Genomic DNA, 17,978 nt, shown 5'->3' with positions numbered 1-17,978 from the left:
TATTTAAGATTAAACTAAGCTATAATATGTGTACATCACAAAAGAGCACAATTAATCAGACAGTTAAAATCACTAAAAAAATGCTAGCTTCCCTGACACAAAATAGGAGTCACCTGGTAAAACGGAAGGAGCAGTGAGTGACAACAGTTTGAGATAGCAAGAACCAGGAATGGAAAGATCCACGTCCTTTTCATCACCCTCCTCGTCTTCATCTAGGTCATCAGGAATTTGGATTTCTGGTCTTATCTGAAATGATAGAGAAGGCGATACTAAAATATTATGTAAAATCTTTTCCTTGTCCTTTAAAAAATTAAGTTAGACTCATTGCTCTACAATGTCAAAAGACCATTAAAATTAATTTAAAAAATCTATTCATTTTCAGCTTAACTAAATGGTAAACTCTAATCATCTTATTAGATACACTCCCAGATCCATGTAAAGAACTAATGGTAATATAGTAAGAAAATCGCCATAAACCAGCCTAAGCAATGATTACTATAGAAAACTAATAAAATTTTTACACCATCTGCCAATAAAATGCAAACACACATTCAATATATTGAACTTCCGTAGTTTATAATTAAATATTTGCCTTGTCTGAATACATTTTTTTAAAATTTGTGATTTCAGCCATATTTCTATGACAAAGCTTAAAGTCTTCTAGTAGAATATACATAGTAGAGATCAGGAAGACACAGAATGCTTTAGTTGACTTTTTTTTTAGACTCGGCAGTTTGTTGCTATAGAATATAAAAACACTAAAATCTGCAGTTGGTAGCTATACTTTATAGTGTCTACTTTGCCATTTGAAGATTTTGTGGTTACTCTGTGATTAGTTAGGTTTATTTGAACCAAAAATTAAAAATGTAAAATGATTACCAGTATTGTAGTTTCCACAAGCTATAACTGTCAAGCAATTAATTAAATTTTTAATACTTTCAATGACACACCATGATAATGCCCACATGGAGATAATTAAGCATTAGGGGAGGAAATCAAAATACATAAATGTGGTTGCTATAACCATAAAGTGCCAGAATCCAGTCATTACCATTAGCCTGGCTCCCGGAGTTATTTTTAGAAATAATTAACAATTCCTGCAGACTGCCTTTTTCATAGGTCCCCAAAGCACTGTTCTGTTTAGGAACTGCACTGAGTCAGGATTCTTGCAGGGGGATAAAAGCAAACAGAGATAAAATGTTTCTCAAGTATAATAACCTCAACTCCGACGAAGCCTTTCAATCATAACTAGCGTTCTTTTCACTAGTGAAGGAGTGAAAGCAACCTGACCACCAACCACTTTCCAAGACAAGATTTAATTCTGATTCAGTCTTGAGGATCTAATTCTCAGAGGACTGAGCCAGCCATAATTACAGAGATAAATAACAATGATGCATGCTCCGCAGAGGGCATGCCTGCATTTGTTGATATCAGCGCACACCAGAGAAACCCTGGCACCTTTGCAAACCTTTTGGTTCTGACAAGCAGGGTTTTCTGAGTGTCTCTGGTCTGTGTATATACTTGGAATTTGCCACATTTGGTATCATCAAGAGGTATCTTAGAGATTTTAACTAGCCCTAGTTGCCTAAAAAGTTTCAAAAAAAGGAGTTGGTTCTGGGTCTGTTTACCTTGCTTCCTGACTTTTTACACATCATAGTACAAATTGAAAATAATATTTGAACAGCATATGGGGGGAAACAGACAACAATGTTTACAGCTGGAGACTACATGAATAACACCAGATACCACACCAGAGCATCAGAGCACTGGGAAGCTCTGCTGCATGTCATATTCACAAGTGATAGGAGACTCGGGGAGGTGGAAGCCAGCGGTAAACACTTAAGCTAATATGAAAACTCATAGGGATGGTGAGGATGTGGAGAAATCAGAACGCTCACACACTGCTGGTGGGAAGGTAAAACGGTGCAGCCCCTTTGGAAAACGGTTTGGCAGTTTCTCAAAAAGTGAAATGCAGAGTTACTGAATGGCCCAGCAATTCCATTCCCAGGTATATGACCAAGAGAAGTGAAAACAAATGATCACACAAAATTTGCACACGAATGTGAATACATTAGTTGTAATAGCAAAAATGGAAGCAACTCAAATGTCCATGAGCATATAACAAAATACGGCACACCTACACGATGGAATATTATTCAATCATAAAATGGTATGAAGTGCAGATATGTGTTCCACATGAATGAACTTTGGAAACATTATGCTAAGTGAAGGAAGCCAGTCACGAAAGAACACATGCTATATAATTTCATTATAGGAAAGGTTCAGGACAGGTAAATTTACAAAGACAGAAAGTAGATTAAAGGTTGCTTAGCGCTGGGGGGAAAGAAAGGGGTAATGGGGATTGATTGCTAATAAGACGATCTAAAATTAGATTGTGGCAGCTCTGTGATTAGTTGCACAGTTCTCTGAATACACTAAAACCACTTGAACTGCATGCTCTAAATGGGTGAATTGTATGGAATGCGGATTATATCTCAGTAAAGTTATTTAAAAACAAAGGAAGGAGAAAGGGAGGAAGGGAGGCGATAGGAAAGAGAGGAAAGGGGAGGGGAGATTGTGGGTTGGACGAGGGGCAGCAGAAGAGGCAGCGGCACAAGCGGAAGCATAGGAAATAGAGGCGGAAGCTGCCACCACCTTCAGAGGGACCTCAGCTGGTGGATGAACTAGGCCAAATGACCAGTGCTCCCAATTCCAGAATTATGTAGTATAAAAGGAATCTGATCTTTTTTGCACACATTTTAGCCTATCCAGTTTAACTGCTCAATGAGTCACAGCACCCAGGCCATCACTATTTCCGAGAGCCACTAAAGAAGACCTACTAGGTTGGGGATTTAAAAAAAAAAGATCCGTTCATCCATCTTAAGTTGTCTAATTTTGCATTCACATAACTGCACCCCTATATTAATTTATCTGCTGTGTGATAAACAACATATGTCTGCATCTTACATACACATATATGTTAACAAAGACACTAGAGAGGTACTGTAATTTTTTTTTAATTTAATTTAAGTTTATTTATTTTTGGCTGTGTTGGGTCTTCGTTGCTGCTCACGGGCTTTCTCTAGTTGCGGTGAGCAGGGGCTACTCTTCATTGTAGTGCGCGGACTTCTCATTGCCATGGCTTCTCTTGCTGCGGAGCATGGGCTCTAGGCACATGGGCTCAGTAGTTGTGGCTCACGGGCTCTAGAGCGCAGGCTCAGTAGTTGTGGCGCACGGGCTTAGTTGCTCCGCGGCATGTGGGATCTTCCAGGACCAGGGCTAGAACCCATGTCCCTGCGTTGGCAGGCGGATTCTCAACCACTGCGCCGCCAGGGAAGCCCCAATGTACTGTAATTTAAATATAGATGATATACTCTGCCTACTTATAATGGAATGATTACACCTTCAATTTTGTTTCTTCAAAGGTGAGCTGATTCTCCTGAACCAAGTAGCACTTACTGTTAGACTTTGGTTTCATGGCATTTCCCTACTCCTCTGCTCATCTCTTAAAGAAGTATTTGTTCCAGCTTCCCTATGCTAGTCCCAGTCTTTCCCCTTGGTTTGTATGCAACAAGCGAATAAGATCAACATGAGTACAACTAAGGAAAATCAAGGGAAGTCATATGAAAAAATACTTGTTAAAATTATAAAATGTTGCTAACTATATTACATTAGCTACTCAAACATCCAGGAAAAAACTGTCTATTTAGAACACACACACACACACACACACACACACACACATGCATGCACACACACACACCAACTATACCCTTCCAATTATAGCTAAGCTTTGTTGAAGAAACTTAAAGGGAGAGCCAAATATAAAATGATAAATTACTTTTAAAATCTGCTTTAAGTTGAATATTGGAAAGCTTATCCTACAAAATGCCTTACTTACTACATTTTCTGAGCCAGATAACCTTTCAACCATGCTTCTGTGTGTGCAACCTAAGAAAATCTAGGAGTTTGTGCATAAGCAGAGGATTTATTTGGAACTCGTTAAGTATCTGCATAAATTCATTTAAAAAGAGAAACAGCTTCTGATGAAAGCAATGACATTCACTTAAATCAAAGCGAAACAGGTTACACCACATTAATACCAACCCAAGGTGCATAATAAGTTCTTTTATATTACTCGCTTCTCAAATTAACTCCAGAAATCAACAACACAATCTATCTTAAGAGCTCTATAATAAAAAGTTTAATTTTTAAGCAGCCAAGTATTTTTTAAAGAACCCAAGTCAGAGAGAAGAGTCAACCTAAATGTTTATCCATTACTGACTGTTTTACCAGAAAAACAATTCTTTATAGTTTTTTTGGTTTGTTTTTCTGTTTTGTTTCATTTTGGGGGTGTCAGGGGCACTAAAGAAGGCAAAGGAGAAGGATAAATAGCTAAAAAGACAAAGAAACACAAACTAAAGGGGAAAAATCATTCGTGTCTATTTTTTAACACTGAAATCAACAGGTCCTCAAAGAAGCCCCCCAAAAATTTTTTGACCAACTTTAGACTTGCATGTTTCAAGTGATTAACAGTAATATTTTTACAAACCAACAAACACATGGATTCATTCACCGGCCTTATTTCCATAGTGTAGTGGTTATCACGTTCACCTCACACATGGTTTCATTCAACATTCCCAGCTCATAAGACAGCCTAGCACTTAGTATATGTCCAATAAATAATCACTAAACCAATGCAAGTGTTAAGTGTCTATCATCAACAATCCCACAAAACTTCCTAATAACAAACCAGTGACAAGAAAGATGAGTTAATGAATCTGCTATTCAAATCCCTGACTCACATGATACCTCGTTCAGCTCTAGTCTCCACTGACATTTTCCATCTTACCTTAGATGGTACTGTTTCGTTTAACCCTAAATCTTCCTTCTGATGTCTGTCACTCCTTTAATGCCTTCTGTTTTACCAGCCTGTTAGCTTTCTTTCAACAAGTTTCACAGTTTAAGTTGATGCAGCAATGAACAAGAAATCTTTAATACATTTAAAGGTGTACTTACAAAAGTAGTTGAATTATAATCCACAAAAGTAACCATGTGGATAATATCTTTTAAAAAATTTTTCCTTTTTAAAAAACTGTATCTTTAAAAAAAAAATTTCTACTTGAAATTCACCGTATGTTCTGTTAAAAGATTATTTCACAAGTTTCCACAAATAGAAAAGAGAACATGTACACCTTTCACTGGAAAGGTATACAAGTAGCCTTCAGTTTTGTGAGTAAACCAAACTGCCCTTGGTGCAGAGTGAGTAAACTCTGACAACAAGGAGGAATCTTAGATTTTAACTAGAGAAGCCCCTACCTGGCAGAGACTTTTGAAACAGTTGAAAGTATGCTTTTGTAGAAAGTGAGCCACAGTTTCACATCACTGCCACTATCTATAAAACAGGGGTGGGATCTGACTGGGTTGCACCCTTAGCCTTCAGGGACTTGTTTGGAATATGAACATACTGACCATTTTCTGGACTTTCAGTTCTTAGATATTCAAACAGCCAAACTGAAAATCAGTAATTAATAAAAAGAAGAAGAACAATGTATGGTGTGGTCTTGGAAGTAATGATTCTCCGTGCAGAGGAAGGTCCTCTATATCAGAAACTGGGGGTTGAAGTGGGGTAGACTCTTTTAAACCATATGTCCTCTCATCTTAATCTCAGTTAAGAATATCCACGGTAGTGAACCTCTGTTACATATGAGAGGGAATCACATCCTAGAAGGGGGTTAGGGCAGAAAAAAGGCTGAAAAGCATGGCTAAAATAAGTCTTAGAGACTTCCTTTACAGCTCTTCACGCTCTGCTGGTGAAAACCCAAGCATATATAGTACATCACTACCCTTTATGTTGGAAGGTATAAAGAGCTATTTATGGTTATTCAGGGATCAGAGGATATAGAAGAGTTAGATTAAGAAAGTATCTAATATTTGACTGCGTACAGCACTTAGCTGAGTAATAACTCTAACAAACACAACCAGAAACTAAACATAACCCTCAAGTAGGATAAAATAGAAACATAACAATATTTAAAGAGTCAAGAGTATATGGGAGTTATTTAATAAAAGCTATCATTCCAACTGGAATGTTTCAGTAATAATAGCTAAAAATAAAGGTAATCATTATGTTGTGATCTAAATTACCAATTGCTTATTTAAAATAATATAGGGACTTCCCTGGTGGTCCAGTGGTTTAGACTCTGCACTCCCAGTGCAGGGGGTCAGGGTACGATCCCTGGTCAGGGAACTAGATCCCGCATGCATGCCACAACTAAGAACCCATGTGCCACTACAAAGATCCCACACGCGGCAATGAAGATCCCACGTGCTGCAACTAAGACCCAGTGCAGCCAAAAATATATATATATATGTATATATATAAAATAAGAAAATGCATCTTTCCAGATAGTGTAGCTAATCTATTGGTAGGAGTTTACATACCAAATTTACACGTAATTTTTTCCTCTTTCTTTACCTTTCTCTCTCTTTTTTTCAGAAGCTATGGGTACTGCTAGTCACCATGGTGTAGTCTGAAATCCCATCTTTTTAAATTTTACGAGTCATAGGACATCTTTTGTTAAGGCTTCCTGTTTGTGATAACTGCACAACAAGCTGGCCGATCTGTCTTCGAGTTCTCAGTGACACGGGAAATCCTGCCTCACTTAGGATTCGGTTTTACAAGAGCCTATCTTCAGTCCCTCCAATTCGATTCAATAAACAGAAGTTTGCCTGGTTCCTACTGGCATCTAATCTCTGTATAAGCTCAACCCAGAAGAAAAAGTCAACCCATTTTAATGCCTGAGGATCCCAAGAAATTCACAACAAAACTTGCCACTTCACCTCAAAGACAGATTCTGGGTAATGTTACGCATAACTTCTTCTAACACAATGTCTTCCTTACACTCTAACGGCATTAAATAACCATTTGTATGCCTTTGAATTAGCAGTAACACTAAATGTGAAATCATACACTTAGGGACTTCCCTGGTGGCGCAGTGGTTAAGTATCTGCCTGCCAATGCAGGGGACACGGGTTCGAGCCCTGGTCCAGGAAGATCCCATGTGCTGTGGAGCAACTAAGCCCATGTGCCACAACTACTGAGCCTGCACTCTAGAGCCCGCAAGCCACAACTACTGAGCCCTCGTGCCTAGAGCCCGTGCTCCGCCACAGGAGAAACCGCCACAATGAGAAGCCCCGTGCACTGTAACGAAGAGCAGCCCACGCTCGCTACAACTAGAGAAAGCCTGCGCACAGCAATAAAGACTCAATGCAGCCATTAAATAAATAAATAAATAAATAAATTTTTTTTAAAAAGAAAGAAATCATACACTTAACTCCTTAATATAACGTGATAATTTAAAGCTGGTTATACTAGGTAGGTAGTAGAAAAGGTTGTATGTTTTCAGTTTAGTCTAAAAACTAAGATAATATCATACAGTGTGTTAACCGTTAAAAGAGAGTGATATTTTCTTCATCCAGTTCTCTGGGACTAACCTATATATCATTTCAAAGTAAAGAATAAATAGCAGATTTTTTTCAGATGGCACTTCAATTCTGTATCACAAATAAAGATCTCTGGCTGCCCAGGTGGTAGAAAACCTTACTCTGTGCAGGCCGTGCTTGGATGTGAAGTTCAAGACGGTGCACTAACTGGGTAAGGTGGTTCCTATAGTGACACAGACCTTGCCCTGGGCACAGGGCAATGCAGTCATACACCGAGTCACCTTATAGAGATTTCATTTTCACCTTCCATCTGCTTCAGTTCATTATCTATGAAGTCTAAGACCTCTACAATCTACTACAGATGAAACAAATTATAAATATAAATTCTTATCTTTTATGGACAACATATCTAGAGTTACAGGTAAGAATTCCCTAAGCGGGGGATATAAGTAAAGTTATAAAACGTAGCAGTAAAGAGATACCGGTAAGAAAGCAGAAAAACCTACCTTTTCAGGCAGATGAAGAATGGTGTGCTCCCTGGCACCAAAGTGTGACAGAGATTTATATGCAGCATTTGCTACAACTGGGTCCTAGATAGAGTAAAAGTAAGATAAACAAAAGAAACAACATATATTAAACATCAACTCTGCAGGCAGAAAGAAAACCTTCCCTGACCAACCTCAAAGTTCTATAGTCAGTGCTTTGGAAATGGTATTCAAGCCTTGCTTAGTACGTCCCACTTAAAAATAGAGAGAAAACAGCACTGGACAGAGGCATCAGAAAAACCACATTTCTATCCTAGTTGGGACATTAAACATAAAATAACTCCTAATTGCTCAGGTCCCCATGAGGTGGTACGGTTTAGCGGAAGGAGTACGAGGGTATAGAGTTTGATAGGCCTGGAACTGGACTCTGAGTGTCCGGCTACTGCCCGGGAGAGCTGGCCTTCTGGAATCTAAGTTTTCTCACTCATGAGCCAGGTGGAACATCACCAACACCCTCTGCTCTATATCCCTTGATTGGAAATGACATTCGAAAACTGGAGAGTATACATGCTACTATATATAAAATAGATAACTAATAAGGACCTACTGTACAGCACAGGGAACTCTACTCAGTACTCTGTAAGGGCCTATATGGGAAAAGAATCTAAAAAAGAGTGGCTATATGTATACGTATAACTGAGTCACTTTGCTGTACACCTGAAACTAACACAACATCGTAAATCAGCTATACTCCGAGAAAAATTTTTAAAAAACCAAAAACAAACAAACAAAAAGTGGAGCGGACTTTTTGTTTGATGTGCTTATCGGTGGGGGAGGGGCAAAGCAGGAAAGAGGAAGGACCTTTAAAAGGAGAGACAATGGCAACAGTCCCTCTTCATATCTGTCAGTGCCACAAAGTAACAAGTGCATTTTATGGTGACAATGTATTAACTGGCATAAATTAAGAATACTTTTTAAAACCTAAATTTATTAATAGTCACAATTCGTTTAAAATCAAGAAGGCATCATTTCAAGGGAGTTATATTTTTCTCCTAAGAGTCTTATTTCACAGTTCTTTCCCCAGCTTGGCTCTGTTTCACTGACGCCCTTGTGACAGTACCTTGTTTTGAGTGTGGTTCCAGAGGAAGCTGAGGACTTGAACTTTAAAATTCTGAAAAATCAACAAACAACAGAATAAAATTTTAAGACAAAGATAAAATTGAGAGTAAACAATCTGAAGTAGCAAATGTGGAAATTAAATCTCTTTAAAAATTATACCACTAGTAACTGAGTTAATCTGTACTTACTTATCCATCAATTCATAAAATGAAAATACTCAGAAACAGCCTCACCCTCTAAACATACGGATATGCTAAACGAGGTGAGATTTTAAGATTATTAAATTTAGAAACCTAACCATTTCTTACTGACCTCTCAAGTCTTAGTACAAATGTCACTCTCCTTTTTCATGCCTCTATTCCTAACCCCCTACCCAGAAGAGAGCTCTCCCTTCTCTAAGCAGCCATATGGCACATGGCACAATTTAGCATCTAATGAGATTATCTGTGTATGTGGTCAACTCCCTACTAGCTTGTACACTCCTTAAAGCAGTGGCTGTCTTTCTCATTTCAAAGGCCAGTATATAAAGAATATAAAGCCCAGTTCCTCAGATGACAAATATTTAATAAACAATTGAGCATAAAAAGCCATTTGTCTTCCAACACTCAATGTCTTCTTAATTTCAGCCACATCTAGCTTCTTGCCCTGCTAAATCATATGAGGTTCTTCTATACCTCCTTGTGTTTGCATATTCTCTTAAAAACATCAATGAAAAGCAACATTTTATTAATTCTTCACGATCCTAGTCTAATAGCACCAACTAAATAAGGTTTCCTTAGATTTCTCCTAAGAATGCTTGTCACTTCCACCACCACACTCTCGTAGCCCTTTGAGTAACTGTACTCATCAAATGTTATCATAATTATTATTGCTTATGTCTATATCCTTTACCAACTTTTGAGCTTTCAGAAGGCAGGGACTGACAACATGGTATAATGGAAAAATATAGCCTTGGAGCCAGAAAGTCCTGGGTTTAGAAAACAGCTTTCACTTAGAAACTACAGTGTTGGTTCAGTTACTTGTCTTGCATGTAGCAGATACTCAATAAATATTTGTTTAATGAATGGATAGACCTCTCAAAACCTCAGATTCTTTTGTTATAAAATGAAAAATAATAACTTCCTATCAGATATTAGAACTAATTGACATAAAGTAACTGGAAGAGCACTGGGGAATGTAATAACTACTTAAAATAGTGTCTATTATTGTTTATTAGTATCTCTAAGGCCTAGCACAGTTCTTATAAATATATTCTGAGTCAATGAATGAATTATCAAGCACTTTGCAAAGCAATTCAGAAAATATGCAAATTGAAACATGGACTCTATTTTCAACAAGCTTATATTTTAATGGAGAAAATATATGTATACATATACCTGTAGTATAAAATAGAAATAAATGTTCTTAAGACAGTATAGATAAAGAACTTTGGGAGCAATAGACTCCTGTTGAAGAAAAATTCTCAAAGGATGGGATAACTTAAACCAATTCTTTATTTCCTAAAATAGACTTTAAAAGTAGCGGTGAAAAAGAAAGTAATTCTAGACAGAGAGAACAACATGAACAAAGGAAAAGCAATAGAAAAATTTGGAAGCGGAGAAGGAATCTACAAATGGTTTGGTTTTCCTGGAGTGCAGGAGGCAGAAAAACAGAATGAGGCCAATTCTAAAAGACCTTATTGGCTACATATAAAGAAACTGGACTTCACTTTTGGTAAATACAAGGCATTTGAGGTGACTAGGGATAGCAATGACCTAAGAAATGTTTTGGGAAAACTATATTCAATTCGGGCTTACATACAAATAAACTCTAAGCAGTTAATAGAAAACAAATTATTTAAACACACACAGGAAGAGAAAGGAGGAGGGAGGGAGAAAGGAAGGGAAGGAGGGAGAAAGTGGGGGAGGTGGGGAGAAAGGGAGAGACAGAGAGAGAGAGAGAGATAGAGCAACAGGTTGGAGAGGGGTCTTCTCTACGTTTCTTTACTTCTGCTGCCAAGTGGGCTCTGGTCACTGAAGAAATCTCCCAACTAGGAGGAAACTGATGGATAAAATGGTCCCAAAGCCATCTATCTGAACAACAGAGGAATCCTAATGTTATTATAAGCATGAAGATAAACCAAAATAAAATGTCACTGAAAAGGAATGTAAAATTTGAAGGAAAAAAATAGTCCAAAAGACAACTTACAGCTTACCAATGTAAGCAAACATAAAAAACACACAAGCCACTTCATAAATTCAATGTAATAAAAACTGAAAGTACAAGCAATACAAAGGTATATGAGTTCAGCCCTTGAAGACAGAAAATAAATATACGTATCACTGCATACAAAGTCCTTATTTTGTGTTTTAGTCTGGGCTCCTTATCGGTAGCCTGGCAGACTTTCTGACAACATAGGGTATGTACCCACGAACAGTGGCCATAAAAAAGACTGTTGGTGAACTATATACTCTAGGAGTCTCGAATTGATTCTTTTTTTAATACCCCAAAACAAAAGCCCAAATGTGAGAATAAACTCACAATATCCTGTATTGGTTCATTCATTCATTCAACAACTAGGTTCTGAATATACATTATGTACCATGCTAGGTATTGTGTCCTTGGTAAGGACAAATTTGACTTTATTCACTGTGTAGTATTTAGAATGATTAGAAGAAGTATTATCCTACAATCCTGTCTTATCATGTGATCTAAAACAAGTAAGGGACTATTCTTGGAATCCTACAGAGGGTCAGTTTATCAAAGTCTGTGAAGCACTAAATCAAACTAAAGGTTCACCAAGACTTCAAGTGGAAATCAATTGAGGCTCTTTGAAGGAAAAGTCAATAAAAAGGTGAGCTTGAAAGGGGATATGGCTACAAAAGTGGAGATATAAATGAATCTGCCACCCTCTCATTTCGTTCAAAGAAGAGATAAGAAAGAAAATGTTAAACAGAAATACGTCAATCTTATAGCAAAACATCTTCCACCAAGTGTTTCAATTCATTACAATGACAAACACTGCCTAGTTCATAAAATTATTTTCCTCTCCTAGGACAGGTTGATTTTACAATCGCCTTCATTGAAGAGTATACATGAAAAGCAAAGCTATATATAGAAAATGTAAACTAACACGTAAAAAATCAAATCTCTATGCCTAAGCTAGAAAAAAACCACAAATGACACTATGCCGATACTACTGAGAAGTCTGCCCTGCCTTACTAAAGCCTTTGTAACACTTTTTAGAATTTAAAACACCAGCAAAATGCATTTAAACTGTTGGCCTCATGAATTCTATTATTTTAGAAACACTATTTTAACATATGGGCTTTTAAAAATCTTGACTATACTTTCATAATAAAAACTTGGCATCCTTCACGTAAATAAATCTCAAAGACAGAGGACTGATAAGGGTGGATATCCTCCTACTCCTAGGAGTCCATAAAGATATCAACATGTTCACAGAACAAAAAGTGCTAAATGATTTTTGGCAAACAAAAGATTACGAATATTTTTTTCCAAAAGTTATGATAAAGCACATGTCTTCCCAATGTAGAAACAGACAATTTACTGAGCTCTGAATGCATACCTCATATTCAGCTGTATTGACTGTTAAGGAAGGAACCAGAGAAAACAGTTCACTGAGGGTCTTCAAAATGAGAGGTCTCATGTCACAACTCAGCTTTGGGGAGAGAGCATTCCAAGTGGAGCGAATACAAACCACCTGTGAAGCAAATACAAAAGTCAATGCCTAACAAAATCCCAGCTCATATGACTCCGTTAGTAAAGAGTACTGTCTTTCATTATAAGGAAACTTAAGAACAAGAACACTCCTAGCAGTTAAGATCTGATAAATCATCACCCCTCAAAAGAAATTATTTAAACTAATATAAACTGTTGTTGAAGAAGATCCAGCCTGCCTCACACAACTGCTTTTTTACTTTATTTTTGGTTAACCAAAGAAGCAAAGCTTTGTCGCTCTCCCTCATGCACAAATACACACAAATTTCACTCCAGGTTAGCTACAAACATTGTTGAATAGCCATTCTCTGAAACCAAGAAGGGTGAGATAATGCTAGAACATTTCTAAATCCAGGTATTCACAGTTCTCATAGTTTTCCAGTCTTGCTGAAACTGTATCACCACTCAGAAAATCGGGATGTTAGCATACATAAATCAAACACTCTCAAATCATCTTACAAACTTCTAAATGAGGTAGGTGAATAATTTTATTATTTAAAATAATAACTTAAGACTTTGTTTAAAAAGTCATTTCAGATTTTTAAGAGGCTGTTAAATGCTAAAATAAAACTAACAAAAATGTTATTGTTAGCTTGACCCAATTCCCTTAAACCAAGTATTCTTAAGCCATTTCAAGATCTGGTTTTAAGGATATTCAAATATCTTCTTAAGTTCAATTCCAACTACAATGGATGATTTCTTCACTTACAGATATTTGATTAAAATTTTAAAACTCAGGCAGGAAGAGTGGCAACACAGATCAATCAGATAGAGTTTAACAAGGATTAATCTTTCTAAACCACTACAATCTCTTCTCTTAAGCTTCAATTAACACACACAATTTTTCATCTACAAACATAAATTATTTAGGAAACACTACATGAGTTAACAAGTGAAAAGATGTCAAAGATAAATGAATAATATATATTTAAAGACACAGATTAAGGAGAGACTCAAAGAAAACAGCAGAAAGAGTATCTCAGAAAACTTGAATTCAGTGCTTTTGCTCTTATTTTCCACTTTCCGTGAAACAACAGAAGAATGTTCTTTGACTTGGGATCCACTACAAATTTGGATTCCACTAGCATTCACTAAGGGCAGTACTGTCAGGCATGACAGTAGGTACATTTATACAAAGTAGCTCTAATATTACAAATCATCAGTATTTGAAATAAAAAAGAAACCAATTCTTTAAAAGCTATCAATTCAACATCGAGTATATACCCAGAGTAGCACACAGCACTAAGAGGAACAATAAAATACAAAACATAATCTAACCCTTCAAAGAATTTACCACCGTATCAGAAAGGAAGAGAAATGTCTGTAATTCTAAATCATTGGGAAACAAAAGGTGCACGATTAGATTTTGAACTATTTTCAACAGAAAACAGTTTCGGGAGGAAAGCTATTTCAGTGGGTGGGAGTCATTACAGTGTCAGGAGGCAAAAAGTCTAGAGATGGGACTTGAAGAAGGAATGGAAAGAAATCAGGCAGACATCCCACAAGGAAATGGAAAGCATAAGTCAAACACAAATAAAGCAAGCTGTAGACATAAAAAGCACGAGTCCTGGTGAAGCAAGGCTGATGGATCAAAGAGTACCTAGAATACCAAAGCAGTTTGGATCAGAATCAAAAGCAAAAGGAAGCCTACAGAGATTTCTGAGTTGGGGAATAAACTAAATTCAAATACTATTTTTGAAAGATTCTTCTGATAGTCTTATAGCCAAACTCAAAGCAGTCATGAACCTCTCTAATTCCTATTTGTCAGTAGTCCCTAACATAAAGAGCCTCAAAAGTTTTCCAAAAATCATATGCTCAATATACTCACTAATTATCCACGCTTTCTCCTCACTTTAAATTCCTATCTAATTCCAACCTACATTGTTTCAAGACAGTTCAAATCTCAATTCTACAATTAACTTTTCTCTTACAATTCAGGCCCTCACTTTATCCCTTCCTTTCCTCTAACTTCTAGCACTTAAAACTCTGTATTACCCAACTTAGCATTTAATTCCATACTGCCTGGTATTGTTCACTATTTTTGTGAATATAAATTGTCTTCTCAAGTAGATATTAAGTTCTGTAAAGACAATGACCATATCTTACAGTTCTCAACCACCGCCCCCACCCCCTCACCTACCACAGTAATAACTATATCAGATTATCAGTAGTTATCAACTACTGATGGTACTGGAGCCTGAGGAATGGTAAATCTGAGATAGAGAATAAAAGAATTAAAAGGACTTGGAGAATGAAGTGAGATGATTTGGGCCTAGAGACCTGGGTGAATAAAAAGCAACATAATTAAATGGAGGGGAAACCGGAAGAAGGAGCACCTTTGCAGGAGATGGGGGATGGATATGTTTAATTGGAGCGGATGGAAAGACATCTAGAAAGAAATATCATGCAGGCACGAGGGAAAAAGGACTGTAGCTCAGATGTAAGGTCTGCTAACAACAGCTTTGTCATTCAAACATTTCTGTAAATCAAAATACCAGGAGGAAGTATGGTCTCATACATGTTCTGATGCACTTTGCAGATCAACAAAAAAGATCTCTGGCCACCAATTATGGGAGTACAAAAGGGGCTTGCCCTGTCCATGAATGGCGGGTGGGGAGTGAGGCTATATCCTCTAAGTATTTTCAAAGGTTTACTTATTTTTTAAAAAGTCTTCTTCCTAGAAAGTTTGAAAACTAGTGCCTGAAATGGTACTCTACATGTGGAATATGAGAAGATATTCCAGAATCCCAGCCAGGAATTGTGCCTTAAATGTAAGCAAGGTATACCTGCAGGGAATATACGTAAATCCAGGCTTGCCTACACATAATCAGGAGCAGGGAAGCCTCTAACAAAGAAGGCTGCTTCCTTTGACCTTCCCAACCCTGGGCTATTCTTGACTAGATCTTAGAGATCTTCCAGCCCTGAGGGCTTTGGATTCAACCTATTACTATCTTGCTATGTCCATCTCCTAGACCCCTGTGGATTTGATCCACCAGCCTGTTGACCTGTGCAATTTGTCATATTATATCAGATTAGTCAAGCCCATGTTCCTGGTCTTTACTGGCTTGTTTCAGCTCTACTGTTTATTACCCAATGACTTGTCTGTTTTCAAAAAATAGACTGATTTCTGGCTCCAACAACATGATGGGCCATACTTGAAATGGCTGATAAAGAAGAAAATTCTTTTATATATAGCTGAGCCAAAAAGGAAAAATGGAGGTGGGGTTAATTACCCAGTGCCAGAAACAAAGAGGGAAATACCTGCATTGTGGTATTGAAAGGAAGTTGTCAGTTTCCATAACCTAATAGCTTGAGTTTAAATGTCCACATGGTAAGAGGAGATACTGCCTTTATCCTATAGATGGAAGGGAGTCGGAACTGAGACCCCCACATAAAACCAGCACCCTTGAAGGGCTGCACCCTAGTGTAATGGTTGGACTAGAAACCAATGAGCTGAGAAATTAAGAAAAAATGGCAGTGAGCTGGGGGCACCTGGACCACTCTCAAAAAGCACTCCCATAATACATAACCCAAATGATTTGCACAGAAAATAAAATCAAATAAGCCACACTAAAAATAAGTTTATATGTCTATACATTATGATATGACTGTTTAAAACCAAAGACAAAGAGACAATCTTCAGAGATAAACGGGAGAAAATACAGGCTATCTACAAAGGAGCAATTTAGAGTAATAAACTTTTCAAAATTAACAAGACCAAAAGACAGTGCAATAAGATCTTAAAAGTGCTAACAGCCTACAATACTAAATCCACAGGAAACTATCAGCCTACAATACTAAATCGACAACTCAACAGTATCAGCCTACAATACTAAATCCTATGATACTAAATCCACAGAAACTATCAGCCTACAACACTATCAGCCTACAATACTAAATCCACAATTCAACAGTAAGGGCAAAACAAGCAAAAACAAATAAAATAGAAGGAAAACTATCAGCCTACCATACTAAGTCCACAATTCAACAGTAAGGGCAAAACAAGCAAAAACAAATAAAATAGAAGGAACAATACCTAGGTATTATGCATATATAGCATATGAATATTTACCGACAAATGACTCAGAACATCTTGCTTAGTTTGTCAATGAGACTTTGGAGAATTCATTCCATTCTGAATGCTTACGTTATGTATATTTTGTTGCCATTTTTGTTTCTGGGGGAGAATGATACTTTTTCCATGTTATTCTTCCACAAGAACCTTAGCGACGCTAAACAGCACAGATTACGAAGATCCGATGCAACATGATATACTGTAAAGAGCACATGACTAGAGTCAGAAACCCCAGGTTCTCCCATTTGGTAGCTGTGGGACTATGGCAAAGTCATTAATCTCCTTCAATCTGTGTCCGCAGCTGCAAAATGGAAATAATATTACTAACACCTGCTCTATGTATAGCACAAGGTTAACAGTAAAGGCAATACTGAGGCAATTGTATGCAAATGTGCTTTATACAGTGTAAAAGAAGCTTGCCAATGGAAAAAATAATGAATCGCAAAAGAATCAGTCTTTGTTTCAGTTCTTGAGCTGTAAGAATGAATTTGTTTCTTCGCAGAGGAACAGATAGCTATCTTCTAATTTTACCTCCAAAAGGTATTTCTAGAAATTCCCAAGAAGAGCCTACTCCTTTTGTCCTGATGCTTTACTCCAACAGACGGAAAGCTTTTTAAAAACATTTAGGCTATGAAAACCGCCTTATTTGCCCTTTTCATAATGAAGGTAAAAGAAACTGCCTTCACAATTAGAGGACTCAAGTCATCACCATGCAGTGAAGCCCTCTTAAGCTAATTCAGCACACACAATTCATAAAACAGGATGCTTCTGTTACCAAAATACAATAACATGGGATAAGAGGGAGTTTAAGGAGCCATAATCAATGGAGCAGAAACAATGGGAAAAATAACATTCTTTCTCATTCTAATAATATGGGGTTAAAGGTTATAGGTATAAAAAAATTACTAGCACAGGTTTATTTAAGCAATTTCACAGTCTTTTAATGTCTGAGACTAGTGTATTATCAAAGCAGTGTTATAAAAAAAGAATAGGAATAAATATTGAGTTGCCTTTTTTCAAGTCCCTTATAATCTAAAGGACAGTAATTCTGATGATTAGAGTTGCTCAACTTCTGTACTGTTGATGGTAAATAATGTAAAGGCACATATCTAAATCCCAAATTGTGGCTTAAT

General features: G+C 37.1%; 1 protein-coding gene across 2 annotated transcripts in view; it reads right to left on the bottom strand.

Moving 5' to 3' along the window:
• FOCAD (focadhesin) overlaps window positions 1-17,978 on the bottom strand; it is a 309,592-nt gene that overhangs the window by 110,795 nt on the left and 180,819 nt on the right. For both annotated transcript variants that reach the window (XM_082470462.1, XM_082470463.1), the window contains exons 16-19: window positions 12,619-12,753; window positions 9,052-9,102; window positions 7,953-8,036; window positions 114-246 (exon numbers count right to left, since the gene is read on the bottom strand). In XM_082470462.1, coding sequence (XP_082326588.1) covers window positions 114-246; window positions 7,953-8,036; window positions 9,052-9,102; window positions 12,619-12,753 — 403 coding nt within the window. The remainder of the gene's footprint in view (window positions 1-113; window positions 247-7,952; window positions 8,037-9,051; window positions 9,103-12,618; window positions 12,754-17,978) is intronic.

Source organism: Balaenoptera physalus (assembly GCF_965194825.1).
Source record: "Balaenoptera physalus genome assembly, chromosome: 7".
In the NCBI taxonomy this organism is placed as follows: domain Eukaryota; kingdom Metazoa; phylum Chordata; class Mammalia; order Artiodactyla; family Balaenopteridae; genus Balaenoptera; species Balaenoptera physalus.
The sequence above is the reverse complement of the archived record's forward strand: the minus strand, read 5'-3'. Positions and strand labels throughout refer to the sequence as shown.